The 15,593-nt window shown below is 52.6% G+C and overlaps 1 protein-coding gene across 6 annotated transcripts in view; it reads right to left on the reverse strand.

The window, feature by feature from the left end:
* ENOX2 (ecto-NOX disulfide-thiol exchanger 2) overlaps positions 1-15,053 on the reverse strand; it is a 34,347-nt gene extending 19,294 nt beyond the window's left edge. The window contains exons 1-3 of one of the 6 annotated variants that reach the window (XM_071569183.1): positions 15,009-15,053; positions 2,802-2,939; positions 1,618-1,752 (exon numbers count right to left, since the gene is read on the reverse strand). In XM_071569183.1, coding sequence (XP_071425284.1) covers positions 1,618-1,714 — 97 coding nt within the window. In that variant the 5' untranslated portion in view covers positions 1,715-1,752; positions 2,802-2,939; positions 15,009-15,053. The other 5 variants (XM_071569182.1, XM_071569180.1, XM_071569179.1 and 2 more) reach the window with 5 other exon arrangements.
* Positions 15,054-15,593: the final 540 nt, after the last annotated feature.

Raw genomic sequence — 15,593 nt, forward strand, 5'->3', positions numbered from 1 at the left:
AGCCTCAGCAAGGGGGGCTGTTGTCAGGGCAGTCTGTGAGGCAGCAGCCTCAGCAAGGGGGGCTGTTGTCAGGGCAGTCTGTGAGGCAGCAGCCTCAGCAAGGGGGGCTGTTGTCAGGGCAGTCTGTGAGGCAGCAGCCTCAGCAAGGGGGGCTGTTGTCAGGGCAGTCTGTGAGGCAGCAGCCTCAGCAAGGGGGGCTGTTGTCAGGGCAGTCTGTGAGGCAGCAGTCCCAGCAAGGGGGGCTGTTGTCAGGGCAGTCTGTGAGGCAGCAGCCTCAGCAAGGGGGGCTGTTGTCAGGGCAGTCTGTGAGGCAGCAGCCTCAGTAAGGGGGGCTGTTGTCAGGGCAGTCTGTGAGGCAGCAGTCCCAGCAATGGGGGCTGTTGTCAGGGCAGTCTGTGAGGCAGCAGCCTCAGCAAGGGGGGCTGTTGTCAGGGCAGTCTGTGAGGCAGCAGTCCCAGCAATGGGGGCTGTTGTCAGGGCAGTCTGTGAGGCAGCAGCCTCAGCAAGGGGGGCTGTTGTCAGAGCAGTCTGTGAGGCAGCAGCCTCAGCAAGGGGGGCTGTTGTCAGGGCAGTCTGTGAGGCAGCAGTCCCAGCAAGGGGGGCTGTTGTCAGGGCAGCCTGTGAGGCAGCAGTCCCAGCAAGGGGGGCTGTTGTCAGGGCCTGCAGACGGTGGTAGGGCCTGACAGGGCGACTGGATGGGCCAATCAGCATTGATGGCACAGCAAGAAATTGCCCAAAGAAGGCAGTGAAGAAGTGATGGAGTAACCTCGAACCAGCGGGCACGGGACCATGCATGGACTACGGAGGGATGGACTCCTGGAGGGGAGGGAAGAGGGCGTGGCGTGAAGGAGACAAATGGGGGTGACCCCCCCCTCCCCGGGGTGCTCCCCGGTGACTTCGCTGGGGCGAGGCACCCTGTGTGTGCAGTCTGGCCATTAAACACTATCTGGCTTTGCTCCTTCAACTCGTCTCTCTAAAAATTCTTCGAGCCGAGATTTTTCTCACACTGCCAACACAGACATTCTCTCCCTGGGTGAGCAGCAAAGTGTTCAGGCACGACAGGGCATCCTCCTCAGTGCAGCAAAGCACTGCAACAGTCAGTTCAGTTCAGGACTTTGATGCCCCAAATCCCACACTGCTGGGAAATCAGACACAGCACAGCTCTGTTGTCACAGGAGCTCTTTCGTCCTGGGCAGGATGACTCACCCATGCACATGTATTCAGGACAAGGTGCAGAATCCTCCATTAATTTCTGCTGTATCCAATTTGCTGCCCTGTTGCTTTCCTCTTCATCTTCCTCTCACCTTTCCTTTTAAGCCACTCCAGTTCAGCTTAGAGTAATGTGTTCCTGGATATCACTGGTTTCCTGAGCTCTGCATGGCTCCTGATCCACTGCAGAATATCTGGAGATACCCCACAATAACTACTATTTGCACTAAAAAATATGTATCCCCTCCAATCTGGTCTCTCAATAAATCACTTTCAGATTTAAGGCATTTCAAACACAGCCTGTCCACGTGGTTTGTACATGGTGGGTGTTTACCCAACTCCACTGAAACAGGTTATTCCCAAAGGCCTGTCAGAAAGGAAAGGTGGGCAGGGCCTGGCTCAGCTCACCGGGCAGAAGGGGCTGTCCTGTCATGCCCATGGGAGCCATCCCCAGGTTGTTCATGGCGGTGGCCCAGGCGGTTGGGTCAGACATTGGCAATCCCATCGGAATGGAGTCCAGGCTCAGATTTCTGCCACCATCTGCTGAGAGGAAAATAAAAGTGATTAAGAGCTTAGAGCAGCACTCAGCTCTGCTGCAGGGCACACATTGCCCAGCAAGGCTCTGCAGTGTCAGCACCCAAAGCCACAGCTGAGTCCAACACTCAGGGAAGAGCCAGATGAGAAAAAAACCACCAGTGCTGTCCCACTGGAGCAGTCAGGTCTAGGCTGCTCCAACCTGGCCTTGGACACTTCCAGGTATGGGGCTTCTCTGGGCATCCTGTCCCAGGGCCTCCCCACCCTCACAGGGAAGAATTCCTTCCCAATATCCCATCCAACCCTGCCCTCTGTTACTGTGAAGCCATTCCCCCTTGTTCTATCTCTATGTGCTTGTGGTGCTTTTAGCCAGGCCTCAAATTAGCAGGCTCAGAGAATCTGCTGTAGCTTGGGAGAGACAGGGATCACCTGACCGAGTAACCAAAGAAGTATTTCATACCAGATGAGGCAAACCTGAGATATGAACACAGGAGTGGCAGGTGCTCACTCAGTTCCACCATGGCTGCAGTAGAGGCAGGACATGCTCAGCTGTCTGGGCCCTGATGTGGCTGCTGCTGCTACTTTGCATTTTGTTTGAGTTCAGGGAAGGAAAAACATTTTGTTTTTATACTTTCTGTTTCTTGCTGGGTGTCTTTTAGAATGCTTATGGATCTAGTGATAAAATCTGTTCTCAATGGGGAGTGGGGAGTTATTTCTTGTTATTTCTAACTCGTGTGTGTGTTATATTGTAGTTTCTCTTAATTTTCTCTTTTCTGTATGAATATATATAATTAGTTTGGGTTCAAACCTGTTCTGAGTTTCAAAGTTTTTTTCCTTTCTCCCTTGACCCTGTGTTGGGCAGTTGGCAATTTGTCAGCTCAACCCAAGACAGTGCTCCTTGCAGAGATTCCATGATCCAAGCCCGGCCTCAGGCACACCAGACCAGCACAGCCCCACCTGCCCACCTTCCACACCAACACCCAGCACAGCAGATGGATTCGAGCTCCCTACATGGGTCCCTTCTCTGCTGCCAGCAGCAGAGCTGCCACTCAGCTCACCTGGAGGAACTGCTCTCTTCCTCTTTCCCGGATCACTTCCATCCTCAGCTGGGCTCTCCGACACCTGTGGGCACGTGGCACTGCCCAGCTGCAGGGACTCGGTGCTGCTGGCAGGATCAAAGGACAGAGGGTTTAAGCCTGAAAGAAAAGAACACACTTAGAGACCTTCTTTAAGCTGATTTGTGATGCTTCACAGTCACATTAATGAGAGAAATGCCCAGTTCAGGCCCAAGCAGCACTCCAGCCCTCCTGTGATCTGAATGTTACTCTGATATCACTATAAAATATTATTACTCCCCCACATCAATCCCAACACCCACACAAATCAAACTGCCTGACAGTGTAAACACCCTGTGCCAAGCAGAATTTCATGCCTGAAAACTCAGAAAACAGGATTATTTCCTATTTTTGCCAGTGCAGGAATACACTTCCAATAGTTACTTGTGTGTCACCAGTTGTGAATTCACCTGGAGTCATTTACTACCAAAAATGAAGTCATGACTTAAAAGATCTTCAAAACCAGAAGGTACTACTGGAATTTTTATTCAAGGAGTTTGGCAGGCAGCTGCTCCTCTTCATGGCCCCAAAGAGGGAAGCTCCTGACCCAGCCCACAGGACCACACTCCTCCTCATGCCCATTTTGAGCCTCAGTGCTCAAAGACTGAGGGGCCTTGAGTCCTCCTGCTCAGGCTTTGCTATTGATAAAGGTCTAACAACAGAGAGGTCTACTCATGAATAAATACAGACTGAGCCTTATAAATTAAGTAAATCAAAGGTAAAGATATAAGAGAATTACGCAGAATTGAACCAAAGAGGGTTGAAGAAAAATTGTTTTGCAGCTTCCAGTGTATTTCCTAATTCAAGGAACTACACTCATTTCAGAGTAACTCTGTGCTAAAGCAGCTATTGGATGATCCACCCACGGATCTGTGGTGGGCAAACTGCAGGTGATGGACAATTAATGGCATTTATGTGCCAGCAGATCACAGTCTCAGCTCTCCAAAATGGTCTGTTTCTAAAACTACAGGTAACAAGACGCAAGTACTGTGTAAACAATTCCAAACTAATGGAGTCTCCAGGCTTGGAGCTTCTGTTGTGCAGTTCATCACAGCGAGTCTGAGAACCACAGAGTTGTTACAGTTGGAAAAGACCTTAAAGATCACCAAGTCCAACCATCACCCAGCACCATGTTCACCATTAACCATGTCCTCAAGTGCCACACCTGCACATTTTTCAAACACTTCCTGAGGTGGTGACTCCACCACTGCCCTGGGCAGCCCATGCCAGGGCTTGACAAGTCTTTCTGTAAAGAAATTTTCCACAATATCCAATCTAAATGTCCCCTGGCACAGCTTGAGGCTGTTTCCTCTCTCCCTGTGAGCAAAGCCCAATCCCCACCTGGCTCCAACCTCCTCTCAGGGAGTCCGAAAGGGCAAGAAGGTTCCCCCTGAGTCTCCTTTTCTCCAGGCTCAAGAGAGGGGTCCAGTGCTCTGAGCTGAGCACCAAGTTCCTCAGCCCACCTTCTCTCACAGTCAGCACTTGCAGAGATGCAAGACCAAAGGAGCATTAACGTATTCAGTTTGATTTACTTTTTTCTCAGCAAACACATTCTGAACCACCAATGTAAAAAAACAATATAAAAACCAAACAAATCTTTTTTCTACACCCATATAAAGTGATAAAAATAACCACATTTCTAAGGGAAATCTGAAAAACTACCAGAGCACCAAAGATGACAATTATGCTGTCCCAAAACACCGATGGGCCAAGGCATTTGTACCAAACCTTCCTCCAGACACTTTGCAGTGCTGTGATTTCTATTCCAGAGGATTCCACTTCCAAGAACTTGGTAAACATGGCTGCTGGGTCCAGCTGGAAATAGCCAAGTGGATACAGGGAGCCTGGAGGGCTCCTCTCCCAGCCACTGAAAGGTGAGAGCACAAGAAGCAGCCAAAAAACTAAGGACTATTCAGCTGGCAACAACAATAGTCACGCCCGGCTATCCAGGGTGCCTACAATGCTGGGTCTGAAACACTCCAAAGTCCAAATAGCATGGAGGTCATGAGGGCTCAGGAAAGCAAATCTGAATGCTCCAGGTTAAAAATAGAGAGGCCACGCACAGGGAGGACATAAGGAGAAAGGAAAAGGAGTAATTCTAAGGTTTATCTCTATTATTATCCGGGTGATGGAAGAAGCAACATTAAACTTGAACAAGAGTTTTTCCACACTTGGGAGTAGGGAAGGATGTGGATGAGCAGTGACACAGCTGGACACTAGTGTCACCAGCACAGACAGACACTCTGCTCTGGCTGAAAACAACACACCATGGAGACACCTGGCAGTGCCCAGCACCTGAATGCCAATGGACACAGCTCCAGCCACTGCCTCCAACCCACTGGGGAGCACAGGTAGCCACTTACCCGGTGATTTCCATCCCCAGTCTGAGGTGGGATGTTTGATGACACCCTGTGGTGCAGGAGGAGCACTTGGATGCTGCACGGGCTGCCATGGCTGTGCTGGGAGGGAGGCAGAGAGCTCCAGCAGCAACCAAGGAGTGAAAAAACGTCTTGTGTTCTTGGCAAAGGGATTTTTATTAATGTCTTTTGTGAAAAGATTCCTTAGGTACAGGACAAACCAAGCAAGCAAGCTCTCAAACTGCACAGGCAGCACTCACCCTGCCAGTTAGGGATGAATCAAGCCTCAGAAAGTGCCCAGAGCAGAGGCCCACACACCCCAGGCACCTGTGCCAGCCTCAGACGCATCCCATGATCCAGCTCAGCTCATGCCCCAGGCAGAAATTCATGCAGCTCTTGGGAAATGGATGATGTTCTGCTGAAATAGTGTGTCCCAGCTGTTCACAGAAGGCTCCAACTCCAACCTGATATATAGGAAGGGGCAGGAACAGACCCCCAAATGCTCGTGAGCCTCCAGCAACAGCTCTGACTGCCCACCCCTCCCCATGCTGGATGCCAGCGTGACTTCTCCCTTCAGCATGGGGATTAACAAGAGGAGATCATTAAAAGGAAGAGAGGAGACTATGGTGATGGAGACCTGAACAGTAATTAGTAAGTAGTTGTTTCTCTTTTCCTCATATGACATTTTTACCTGTAAATATCCAGCCCTCAGGAGCTGGCATTAAACACTGCCTCAAAGGCAAGAACATTAAGAACAATTTAAAAATAAGAGAAAGGGACAATCCCAGAACTCATCAAGCCCTATGAAAAGCCCAGAAAGGGAGCCAGTAATTAAAAGCACTCCTGAGGAATTCTCCTCCAGGTTATCTCCTGCACCAAAAGATCAACCTAGTCACAATCTGTCTGAACAGCTGGGGAGCAGCAAAGAGGAAAGGAGGCTGGGACAACTGCAAGTAAAACGCTTTTGAGGAGGCACAGGAACACCAGTGTTGGCTTTGTGAGTGGACAGACCTGTCCCAAAGCTCCCAGAACTGCCCCAGTGCTCAGTTTGGGGCAGCAGCAGCAGCAGGCTCAGCCTGCAGCTCGGTTCCTCCAAGCATTGTATGTCACCACAAAGAGATTCAGCAATGAGATCCCAAATCAGCCCCTCAACTGATCCTCTCCTCCAGCTTCCCCAGTGCTCCAAAACTTGTCAGAGCTGCCCTGCAGATGAGGTTGCCCAGCCAGATGAGGCTGCAGGGCTGGCACCAGCCCCCAGTGAACACACACACACAGGAGCTCAGCACGTGCCCCAGGACCAACAGCACCGCTTGGAAAACACCTCTGGGACAAGCACTGCAAGTTTTCTCATTATTAGTTGAGTTTCCTGAATTTTGACATGTCCTTTGACCTTCCACTGGACCGTGGAGACAACTCTGACTTCCTCTTCTTTACCTCTCCCTGTCACACTCTCCCAGCCCTCTCGGACTCTCCTCACCCACAGATATTCCAGTCCCTTCATTGTGTTAATTTTCCTCCATGTGCCCAGTCCAGAATGTCCATGTCGCTCCTGTCCTGGGGAGCCCAGAACTGGACACAGGACTCCAGGTGTGCCAAGGGGAAGGAGCCCCCTCAGCAGAGCTTCAGGCACCACTGAGCTCCTTTGCCTCCAGGGTCTGTGGTTGGTTCAGATTCCACTTGATGCAAACCAGAACACTCCAGACTTTTTCCACAATGCTCTTTCCAGCAGTTTATCCCCAGCATGTACCAGTGCATGGGGTCATTCTTCCCCAAGGTGGGGGATTATCACAGAATAGTTTGGCTTGGAAAGGACCCTTAAAGGCCACCTGGTCCAACCCCCCTGCCACGAGCAGGGACAGTGACGACAGGAACCACATATGGGTGACAGCAGCACAAATTCAAGTTCATTGAGGTGGTTTTGGGGGGGAAGTCAGGTGAGATCTGGTGTGAGATCTAAAGGATGAGGGTGTGCTCAGCTCAGCATTCCTGCAACAAACACAGTGCTACCCACCCACATGCACACAGTGCCCGAGAGATGTGGGCACCAACCAAAACACCACAAAGACAACCCAAGATACTCCAGGCAGAACAGACCAAGGGTTTGCTCCAGCCCTTCTATGAACATCCCTCTTCCAAAAAATATATAATTTATGGGCTCTCCATTAGATGCAATCGGATACATTCACTCAGAGGCAGCACATGATCCTGGGACGTGAATGCAGCAACATTTTTTGTGCTGGTACAAGTTTGGGGTGTCAGGTTAATGCTCAGAGCTGACTGTGCAGTGGGATCAAGGCAGCAGACCCAAGCTCAGTCTCCTCAGGCACAGCTCAGCTCATTCTCAGGGAGAACCCACCCCAAGAGTAGCAAAGAGGTCAGAGTCAAACCCCTCACGTGCTCCCACAGGAGGATTTGGGGTTGTTTTTAGCCTCAAGCCACAGTCAAGTCTCCCAGAGCAATCCAGAAACAGCCAAGCCAGTCCAGTGAGGGCCCAACAGTAGGAAGGAGATCAAAAACTATTATATTGCTCCCAGAGTTCCAGAACTGACTTTCCTAGAGCCTTTTTTCCAAGTGGCATCCCACAAGCCAATGATTCCTTCCTGTGATTCTCTGCATTAGGATGCAAGACTTAAAGAGATAAAATGTGAGGGCTTCAAATCAAGCTCAAAGTGTCCAAAAACCTTACCACACTGCCTGAGGAAAGGAGGAGTGTTTGCACCATGTTTGTTCCTGCTGTGAAATTTCATCTCCATTTGGAAGTTTTCTTTTCTCCAAGCCAATTATTTCTCCACTCAGAAACCGGTTTAGAGCAGCTCTGCCTGTTCAATGTTCACTGTTCCAAAGTGCCCAAAACTCTTAAAGGTGGAAACAGGACTGTCTGGAGTTTAAAGCTCAGCACTCACAACTTCACATGGTACCTGGAAGACAAGCCCACTGTTGTCCTCATACAGCCTCCAGCTCGAATTCCACAAGCCAAATATTCCAGAGTCACAGAAAATGGGAGTTGAGGAGATCATGAACCACAGCACATTTTCCTTTGCAGGCACAGGCTGGAAACTGAGCAGCTCCTTCACAGTGAATGTATTTGGTGGGTAGTGCTGTCTGGAAACAGCACCAGAGGAGCTGCAGTCACTCCTGGTCCTGCTCCCACAAGGGATCCTGGTAACTCCTCCAACCAGGACCTTCAAGATCACAAGACCCAGTTCCACAGGCACTTTTCCCTGCTTTGCTCCAGGTACTCTGGATGGACACACAATCCCCTTCACCTACAGAAACCACAAATTCTCCGATAACACAGGTCAGGACCTTGGTGAGGGTCATGGGTGCAGTGAAGTGTCCCAGAGTGTCCCAGGGCAGGCCTGCAGCTGGGAACAAGTAGGGCTCTGGGTGGAGGCACCTGCGTGATTTGGGCAGCCTTGTCCTCAGAGTCCCCCCAAAAAAGACAATCCACCACCCACAGGCAGGTAACAACCCAACATGGAGGAGCAAAACACCCTGGGAAAGCTTTGCTCTCACCTCCCCAGAACAGGGAAAGAGTAAATGACCCAGGAAACCAAAGGGCAGTACTGGTAGCAGTAAAGAGCAGGGACCTTGCTTGCTGCTCTCTTGAAGCACTGAGTTTGCTCCCAGAGTTTTAACCAAGGCAGAGAGGATTCCCAACACACTTTAGTGCTTAAACCACTCACTATGTCAGATTTGCCACCCTGAAATGCCATTTCAGGCAAGAGTCAGAGCTCCAGCCACTACACACAGAGAACGTGCCCAGGAGAAAGCTGAAGCTGCAGAAACTCCTCTCTCCTGGGCACAGAGCAGGACAAAAGCTGACAGCTCAGCCAGGATGACTGTGAGGCACAGACACAAACACCTCTCTGTCCTTCCTGCCAACCAGGACAAAGTGTCCTTGGCCACTCCAGGCTCTGTCAGGAGGGAAGGGACAGCACAGGAGCAAGCCAGGTTTGCTCAGTTCTCCTGCAGCAAGCCAGCCTGCAAAGGCCAAAATCAGCAGATTTCTGTATTTGCAGGGAAATGCCATGCAGAAGGTGAGGGGGGAAGAGAAAATTCAGGTTTCCAGCAAGGGTCAGACCAGTGTCAGCATTTCCAGAGCCATGTGGGGCACAGGTGTCAGTGTGCCATTGAACTCCAAGCAATTCTCATCTGTATCTCCAGTGATTTTCAGAAGAGTCAATTTTTGACAGTGAGCCACCAGGCACTGCCATAATGCAGTGACTAAACATTTAAAAATAAAAACCCTGGGCTGGAAGATTCCTTGCAAGAAAAAATGGATCAGGGAAAAAAAAAGGGGAGATGCTTGAAGAGAGCAGGAGGTGGGTCTGAGCAAGGCTTCTCTCCCAGCTCAGTGGGGTGCTGTGGATGGTCCTCCCCTCTGGAAATAGGTGTGTTTTATGGGAAGAGAGGCTCCAGCTTCCTGTTGGCATAAACAGCATTAACAACGCATGGCCCCCCATTCCACTGGGATCAATCCAGGTCCATGCTGGGACTGCAAGTGGCTGCAACTCTCACAGCACTCGTCCAGAAAGGGGCTGGAGAGGGAGGGAAGATCTCAATGTTCCAGGCATAAATCAAGGGAGGTGTCCATCCTCACTGGGGCCCGTGCCAGAGCCAGGACAGGACTTGGTTTTCCCAACCTGCCAACTGAGCTTGGCCATTTGCCTTAATGACCAGGGGAAAAAGGAACCCAAAGCAGCCCCCAAGGGAACTGAAATGCCTGGTTTTAGATCATTCCTGTCACCAAGAGCTGAACACACTGGAAACCTCAACCAACCCGTGGGATTGTGTGACTCCCACGCAGGGCTCCTGTGCCCACACAGCACCCACCGGGCTGCCAGCTCAGGATTTGGGCACAATCTGCCCTGCTGGGTTCGGGAACATTCAGTTGTGACAGCAGCTCTGCCACAGCCTGGCACTGCTCTGGAACCACACGCTCCAACAGCAGCCTCACCCTGGTCAGGAACCATTTTCCTGACATCCAGCTAGCTAATAAGCAGCAGGAACACAAACCTCTGTCCCTAAGGTCAAATTAAAACTACTAACAGGTACTCTGACACTGTCACACACCTAAAGGCATTTCAATGATAACACAAAGTCCCTGCAGGCTGGTGCATATTTTGGGGTGTCCTGGAACCCCCTGAACTATTTGGGTCACACCTTGGGGTGCCCCAGGTCCCTCTGAGCCCCTCAGGTGACATTTTGGGGTACCCTTGGCTCTGCCAACCCCCTCAGGTCACATTCCGGTGTTCTCTGGAGCCCTCCAGCCCCCCTGGGTCATCTTTGGGGATTCCCTGAAAACCTCTTAACTCCTTCAGGTTACTTTTTGGGGTCCCCTGGTTTCCTCTGTCCCTTCAGCTCATGTTCTGGGATGCCCCAGCTTCTTCTGAACCCCTCAGGTGACATTTTGGGGTCCCCCAGGCTCCTCTGAACACTTACCAGACTTCTCTTACCCAGCATGGGGGGAACTCCAGAAATGGGCTGACACAGGCTTTGCTATAAATATGGATTTACCTTTTGCCAACATTGGCAAATACAGGAAACAAGCAGTGCTCAGCCTGAGCAGGGTGCCTGTGCTTTTAGGAATAAACTGGATTCTGGGATATGATACACTGTGCCATGTCATTACACAGTGCTGGTTTTAAGCCCACAAGAAATGCACTTTAGAAGGCACCAAGTACCTCAATTAGAAGACAGAGAGAAAACAGAACAGCAAGGAAGGGAAAGGAGAGAGACAGCAAAGCTTTGAAGTTGCATTTTGACCCCAACCATTTCCTTTCAGAGCCTGGTTTCCCAGATTCCAAACCTACCACTGGGCTAGTGCACATCTCTTTGCTGCACCCCTCGCTTAATTATCATTGTTAGAGCTTCACAATCATCAGCCTGACCCCAGGGCTGGCCAGGCACACTGAGGAGAGCAGCAACATTCTGATGGCCACTTCTGCCAACTCCAGAAAATCCCATATGGCAGCAGGAGCCACTGGAGAAACACATTCAGAGAACCCCACAGCAGCCCAGGTTACCTGTGTACTGCAGGAGGAACATGGCAAGATGCTGATCATATCTCAGTAGTTCAGCCAGTGCTCCCACTGCTCCCAGCTTGGTTACTCAATTAAAAATCCGAGTCCCAGGCTGAGCTCCCAGGCAGCTCCCAGCACAACAGGAAAGCTGGGACTCTGACAGCAGAACTGCCCCAGGACAGGCAGGGCAGAGCCTGGCAACCAGCAGCTCCATGTGTGCCCATCCATCTCCAGTGACTGACACCCAGAGGCAGACTCCAGGATGCAGGGGATGGAGGTGGATGAGCAGGTGGGAATTAGCAGCAAGAGCATCTGAATTTGCCAGGGATTTCATACATCACTGCCCTAAGTGCTGGCACACAGCTCAATAAATGCTGTTTGCATGCCCGAGATTAGTGGCCTTTGCACTGCAAGATTAATTCCTGGTAATCCTTGACAGTAACACTGCTCACTTTCCTTGGTTTTGGAAGAAATATATTAACTTCAGACAAGCTAATTATTCTAAGCAGAACACTACTAGGAAAAAATAAGACACAAAATGCCCCTTTCTCCTTTTTGCCCCCGAGAACACAGTGGTCAGTAACACCAGTCAGGGTTTTCACTGCAGGGTTTGCACAAAAATACATCCACAGCAAAAAAATAAGGAGATTTGATCAAGTCCTGTCTGAGCTGTGCTGTTTACTCAGTGTTGTAAGCAAAAACATAGGAAAACATCCCTTACCAGTGTGTTTGTGCACATACACTTCTCACCAGCACAGCCCTCAGTGCTTCCCAACAGGGGGACTCTGCCAATCCCATCAGGGGAAATTTAACTTGGAGAGCAGAAAGAAATTCTTTGCAGAGAGAGTGCTCAGGGATTGGAATGGGCTGCCCAGAGAGGGGGTGGATTCCCCATCCCTGGAGGTTTTTCAGCTGAGCTTGGCCGTGGCACTGAGTGCCATGATCTGGTAAAGGGACTGGAGTTGGACCAAGGGTTGGACTTGATGATCTCAGAGGTCTCTTCCAACCCAATCCATTCTATGATTCTGTCATTCTATGGATGTGGCACTGAGAATCCATCATGTCTTGATCCAACCCCACTGTGATCACCAGCCCAGGGCACAGAGTGCCAGAGTGATCCCAGTGGGGTTGGATCAAGGGTTGGACTTGATGATCTCAGAGGTCGTTTCCAACCCAATCCATCCTACAGTTCTGTGATCACACCAAATTATTAAATATCCCATGGAATGTGCTCAGGATGCTCACATGGCTCTGCCAAATCACCCTTCTCCACATGTGTCTAGGATTGATAATATTGGGAATTTTTGGGGGGGGGAGCAGGTTTTGTTCCATAGCAGGAGGTTTCAGGCTCAGAGGGGACAGGCAGCTTGTCCAGCCCATCCCTTCCCACCCTGCCAGCCTCCCTCAGCACTCCTGGAGGGCAGGGTGGGAAGGCTCAACAGCTCATATCTTCAGAAATGTCTTTTTGAAAGGTCAGGAGAATAAAACTGGTGGGCAAAGGGACACAGGACTAACTGCACAGACCAACTGGGGAAAAAAAACAGGAAGAATTAAAAAAAGAGGGGAAAAAGAGAGGGAAGACACAAAGAAAATTCCATCAAAGCCAGCAATCTGAATTATGAGAAAATCCCAGTGCAAAAGTCTGGCCTAAGGGACGAGGGAGTTTCACAGAGGGGCAGCAGCAGCACAGGGAGCTGCAGACACAGCAGCTGGATGGGACAGACATGCTGGAACTGGAATAATGTCAGCAGAAAAGTGGGGGATTAGGGGAGAAATCTCACACCATCTTCGGAAGGTGCAGGGAATGCCTCACTAGCAACACCTGATTGCTGAAATGACTCGGCAATTGAAGCTCCTCCCTGCCAGGAGCTCAAGTCGCCCGCACCAAAAACATGACCTTCAGTGCAGAAACCTGACCTCACCCCGGCCCCACACAGCTTTCAACAACTCAGCTCAAGGGCCTTTCTAATTAGATGGCACAAAATCCCTCAAATAAACCTTGAAGAAAGCGAGAAACCAACCCCTCGGCCCCAGCACAGGGAAGAGTAAGGCTGGAGGGAGAAGGAACACAAGTTGGAGGGACAAACTCCCACCACCCCAGGCTCCCTGCCATCCCACAGCTCTGCTGCAATGTTGTGTAGGAAAATATGGAAATATACAATGGCTAATTATTGTAGCTAGAGGCAAGGTAGGAATTGTGTGGACTAATGAGGAGCTTACCCAAGGATTAACGTTTGTGTAGCAAACACGTGGCACTAAAGAAGAAAAACATCTGTATGCAGCGTGACCTGGATACACAGTGGTGGTACCAGCTGGACCTCACACAGGGCCAAAATATGAGGAAATAAGACACTAAGAAGACCATAAAGAAGCTTGATATAATGCTTAAGGAACCCAACAAATATATGTGCACAAGTCTGGATGAGTTACAGCCCAGGAACCTTTAGGGAGCAGGGCTGTGGCAGAGCTGTAGCCCAGAGCAGCTGTGGGGACTGCCACGAGTGTTCCCAAAACCTTCCCACGCTGCTCACGGACCCAGCACAGCCCAGAGCCACGAGTGGGCACAGCCCAGCCTCGGGAGCTTGGCAAAGAGACAGCACAGCCAGGTCCAGCCCAGCCAGGCACTCCCCATGTGAAGCTGCTGCCACCCTCACCCTGCCTTCTGCAAACCAGCCACCTTTGGGGCATCACAGTAATTCCCTGAAATGCAACTGAATTGTCCCTACCTTGTGCCACTTTCACGGGATCATCAGGGTTGGGAGACCACCAAGATCATCCACTCCCACCACCAAGATCATCCACTCCCACCACCAGCCCAGCACCACCACAATCTTCCCTAAACCACTTCCCCAAGTGCCACATCCAGATGCCTCTTGAACACTTCCAGAGACAGCGACTCCCCCACCTCCCTGGGCAACTCATTCCAAGGTCTGACCACTCTGACAGGAAAAGAATTGTTTCTAATTCCTAATCTGAACCTCCCCTGACACAACTTGAGGCCATTTCCTCTCATTTTGAGGAAACAAATGGCACAAGAACCCGGCTCCCCCCTCCTGGCAGGGATTGCAGAGCCAGAAGGTCCCCCCTGGGCCTCCCTTTCTCCAGGCTGAGCGTCCCCAGCTCCCTCAGCCCCTCCTGCTGCTCCAGCCCCTTCCCAGCTCCCTTCCCTTCCCTGGACACTCTCGATCCTTTTTGATGTGATTTTAACCACGCCGTAGTGCCCCGAAGGTTTTCCCACATGGAACAAACCTTTCCAAACAGGCTCCGCACCACCCGGACGGACCCGAGGGCTCCCGATGTCCCGGCGGCCTCCAGGGGGGTTGTTCAGACCCTCCATACCTCCCCCGCACACGGGGGGAGGCCGGGCGTGCTCAGCTCCCGGCCCCGCTGCCCCAACCCGGCCCCGCTGTCCCAACCTGGTTCCGGTTCCGGCCCCGCTCCCCGCACTCACCGCCAGGCCTGGCCTGTTCCAGCCCGGCCCCGCTCCCGGTCCCGCTCCCGGTCCCGCTCCCGGTTCCGGCCCCGCTCCCCGCACTCACCGCCAGGCCTGGCCTGTTCCAGCCCGGTCCCGTTCCCGGTCCCGCTCCCGGTTCCGGCCCCGCTCCCCGCACTCACCGCCAGGCCTGGCCTGTTCCAGCCCGGTCCCGCTCCCGGGCCCGCTCCCGGTTCCGGGCCCGCTCCCCGCACTCACCGCCAGGCCTGGCCTGTTCCAGCCCGGCCCCGCTCCCGGTCCCGCTCCCGGTTCCGGCCCCGCTCCCCGCACTCACCGCCAGGCCTGGCCTGTCCCGGCCCGGCTGCCCCGCCCGCTCCGCCCCACGCGCCGCCACCGCGCCCGCCCATTGGCTGTCGCCGGGACAGGGGGCGGGGCGATGCGCGCGCACCGCGACCGGGAGGAGGGAGGTGTCCGGCGGGGCGTGAGCGGGAACGTCCCACCGGGACCGGGAACGGCACATCCTACCGGGAACATCCCACTGGGGCGGGCAACATCCCACCGGGAACGTCCCAATGGGACCGGCCACATCCCACCGGGAGCGGGAACGGTGCATCCCACCGGGAACGTCCCAATGGGACGGGCAACATCCCACCGGCCCCCGGGAACATCCCACCGGCACCAGCCACATCCCACCTGGACTGACCACCGGCCCCATCCCACCGGGACCGGCCTCATCCCACCGGCACCAGTCCCCGGGAACATCCCACCGGGACCGGGCAGCCTCGCAGTCCCCCTGGGTCCGCTGTCTCGTCCCCCCTCCCGCCCGCCCCGGTTCCGTGTCCGCCCTCCGCGGCCTCGGGCAGAGCCGCCCCAACCCCCGGTACCGGAGCACAGACCAGCCCGGGTCAAAGGCGTTTAT

Source organism: Pithys albifrons, chromosome 14 (genome assembly GCF_047495875.1).
Source record: "Pithys albifrons albifrons isolate INPA30051 chromosome 14, PitAlb_v1, whole genome shotgun sequence".
NCBI lineage: Eukaryota > Metazoa > Chordata > Aves > Passeriformes > Thamnophilidae > Pithys > Pithys albifrons.